Source organism: Penaeus chinensis, chromosome 25, assembly GCF_019202785.1.
Source record: "Penaeus chinensis breed Huanghai No. 1 chromosome 25, ASM1920278v2, whole genome shotgun sequence".
NCBI lineage: Eukaryota > Metazoa > Arthropoda > Malacostraca > Decapoda > Penaeidae > Penaeus > Penaeus chinensis.
This window is the reverse complement of record NC_061843.1, coordinates 9,398,318-9,401,946: the sequence shown is the minus strand read 5'-3', so window position 1 is coordinate 9,401,946 and position 3,629 is coordinate 9,398,318. Positions and strand designations below refer to the sequence as shown.

At 29.0% G+C, this 3,629-nt stretch overlaps 1 protein-coding gene across 4 annotated transcripts in view; it reads left to right on the top strand.

The window, feature by feature from the left end:
- LOC125038783 overlaps window positions 1-2,913 on the top strand; it is an 8,256-nt gene extending 5,343 nt beyond the window's left edge. For all 4 annotated transcript variants that reach the window (XM_047632391.1, XM_047632392.1, XM_047632393.1 and 1 more), the window contains exon 6: window positions 2,529-2,913. In XM_047632391.1, coding sequence (XP_047488347.1) covers window positions 2,529-2,720 — 192 coding nt within the window. In that variant the 3' untranslated portion in view covers window positions 2,721-2,913. The remainder of the gene's footprint in view (window positions 1-2,528) is intronic.
- Window positions 2,914-3,629: the final 716 nt, after the last annotated feature.

Genomic DNA, 3,629 nt, shown 5'->3' with positions numbered 1-3,629 from the left:
TAGTGCTATGGATATCGATGGTGTTATTTTTATTATAAACATTATAATTATTATAATGTTTTTTAATATTAGTAACAGCAAAATAAGATCATATAAAATATTTCGTAAATCAAAGAAAAGGGTGAACGGGCGAGACGGGCAGTACTCCTAACTGGCTCATTGGTGACTTAGTACAAGTATAGCCATCTATGTGTAAAAACAATCAAACAAGTACTAACAGTGGGCAAAGCACGTGTCTACCCGTCGTATCCGTCGGCAAGGGGTTAAGGATGCAGTGTCGTATTATTTGACGAGGACATGTTGCATCAGGGTAATAATGAGTTATTTCTGTCACCTCAGGTTCCGACGAAAATTAAGGAGTTGTATTTTTTGAATCTATAGATTTAACCCTTTAAAAATTTGGGATTAAACCTTATACCTCTTCTTCATTTGTTACAATCAACTCTACAAAACATAGGAAAGAATGGCATGTACAGCATTATTGATGACACACAAGTGGACATAACCAGTGGCAGATTTGGGGGGGGGGGGGGTAACTGGGGGCAGAGGCCACTTACAGTTAGATAAACAGATTTTTAATATGTATGGTCTGGCATTTACATATACAGCTGGAGAAATCCATTTATTAGAATCCCTTATATGACTGAAGAAAGTTATTGATTTTTTTGTTTATTTATTTAAGAACCTTAATACAATCTCGAAGTAGATTTATAATGTTTTTTACAGTTTCCAGTATAGGAGAAAAATAATAGGAGGGAGACATTCACAAGAAAATAACTGGGGGAAAATAAAAAATAGACTCCATAAAATCAGTCATAAAAACTTTGTCGTAAAGGGACAAATCCTGCTTTTGTATCAACGTTAACCTGAAATCCTGACTTGGTTCTCTCCATTTGATTCTTCAAAAATAATAATTGAATTAAAAAATAATGCAAAATATATTAGCTAGGAGGGAACCCTTCCTATAAGATTGATAAAAAATAAACAAAATTTAATGAATTCCAAAATCAAATGTAGTTGAAGATAAATTGTCATAAAATTGATAGTTCAACAAAGTCTCTTATCTTTGCTGCAAATGAAGATAAAAAGATTATATAATATATAAATAACAAAAGTGAATCCTGGATACTATTAGTGAAATATTGTCTCTATGAGTTACTCATATGAATTATAAATTGACCTGTCTATTGATTTATGGTTATAAAAGGAACTGGTTCAATCTCAGTTTTGACATTTTTTAGCATAACTTGAAATTAAGAGAGAGAGAGAGAGAGAGAGAGAGAGTAGAGAGAGAGAGAGAGAGGAGAGAGAGAGAGAGAGAGAGAGAGAGAGAGAGAGAGAGTAGAGAGAGAGAGAGAGAGAAGAGAGATAAGAGATACAGAAGATAAGAGAGAAGAGAGAGAGAGAGAGAGAGAGAGAGAGAGAGAGAGATAGAACAAAAAAATAAAAAAAAATTAAAAAATACAAAACAAATAAAATAAAAATTTAAATAAAATAAAATAAAAAAAATAAAATACAAAAAAAAAAAAGGGTAATAAAAATAAAATAAAATAAAATAAAAAAAATAAAATAAAAATAAATAAGTTTGTTTTGGGGTGGTGGTGGAAAGGATAAAATAAAATAAAAAAAATAAAAAAAATACAAACAAATAAGGTTTGGGGTAAAGTAAAAAAATAAAATAAATAAAATACAAAACGTAAAAATTTCCGTACAAATAAATACAAATAAATACAAATCAAATCAGCAAATAAATCAAATAAAAATTTACAAATACAAAACATACAAATACAAATACATACAAATACAAAATACAAATACAAATACATAAAAAATACAAATACAAATACAAATACAAATACAAAACTACAAATAAAATACAAGTAGAATACAAAACAAAAAGAATCAAATACAATCAAACAAACCCAAACAATCAATCAATCCAAAACAAAATCAAAACAAAACAAAACAAAACAAAACAAAACAAAACAAAACAAAACAAAACAGACAATCAAACAAACAAGTAAAAGGGAAAAAAAGTAAAAGGGTAAAAGGGTAAAGTACAAGAAAGCAAGTACTACAATACGAAAACAAATACAAATACAAAGAAAAAAAAAGGGGTACAAGTACAAGTACAAATACAATAAAATTTACGTACAAAACAAATACAAATACAAATACAAATCAAATACAAATACATACAAATCCCCAATAAAAAAGTAGAATACAAGACAAGTAGGCAGGTCAAGTCAAAACCCCCAAAACGAATCAAGAACAAGAACAAAACCCAAACAAAACAAAACAAAACAAAACAAAACAAAACAAACAAACAAGAACAAACAAACAAACATTTCAAATAAAATTTTTTTTTTTTAAATCCCCGGTTTCGAAATCGAAACCATACCATCAAGGAAAAAAAATTTGTTGCATGTGGAAATAGGCAGATAAAGTTGCTAAGGAAATAGGTAACTGGACTGGGTAAGAAGTATGGAGATGAACTATTTTTTACAATCTTTTTCATCTTTTCACAGGCTATGTATGTGTACTGTAGAATGGGTCTTGGACAAACGGGCACCCTTCTGGCCTGCTACCTGGTAAAATATCAACAGCAGCCTCCTGCCAAGGCAATCGCAATGGTTCGAGAAATGCGTCCGGGCAGTGTAAAGGACGCGGAGCAGGAAATGGCTGTTCACACATTTTGGAACTTCTTGAATTGTGTATGATTTTTTTTTTTCTATTTGATAAAGATATATAAAGATTTATAAGAAGGAAGTGAGGTTTTTAAATTATCTTTAATTGGGTTTGTAGCTTCTATGTACTATTATTTTAGTTATCTCAATAACACTTAATATAATCTTAATAGAGGTGATCTGTATTAGAGAGTTGTATATTAATAATAAAAGATATTAGCAGATATATAAAATATTTTTATAGCCATAGAAACTTGTACTTATGATTGATAAAAGATCATTTTAGTCTTGGAAATCTGAGAGGAAAAATATATAAATATAGAATGAATATCTTCACATTATAAGAAATATATATGACTGGTCTTAACTATATCTTCATCAGAAATACTTGGCATACTTATAGTCTAAACAGAGAGCATTTCTTATGCAGTGATGATATTCTTTCTCACTCACATCTTTTTTTACATGTGTCACAAGTTCAATCTGAAAGGCTGGCCATTTTCCCATACCTTTCAGTTTTCAGCAGTCATCTATGAAAATACAAATTTAGAATTTGTTTCTAGATATTTTTGATAATTCCTCTGTTTTATATTTAATTGGATATCGTAAAAAAAAAGTCAAAGTAATTAAAACCAAGTTTATAATTTATATAAGGTAACCTTGACTATCTGTCCAGTGAATGGAGCTAATGGATTTTGAAGGGTATGATAAAAATTGTAATCATTCATAAAGAACAAAATTCTTAAGTCAAGACCTCTATTATAGTTTTTTTTTTTGTAGAGGAATAAAGAATAATTCCCTATAAAATCAAGCATTTTTTTCAGGATGTGTAAACTTAAAAGAAACATTTTATATAATATTATTCTAGTCTTGCCTTTGGAAATCATGAAATGAAAGGGAAATTTAGGCCTTCAGAAAATCACTCAAACATTTATTCAAAAT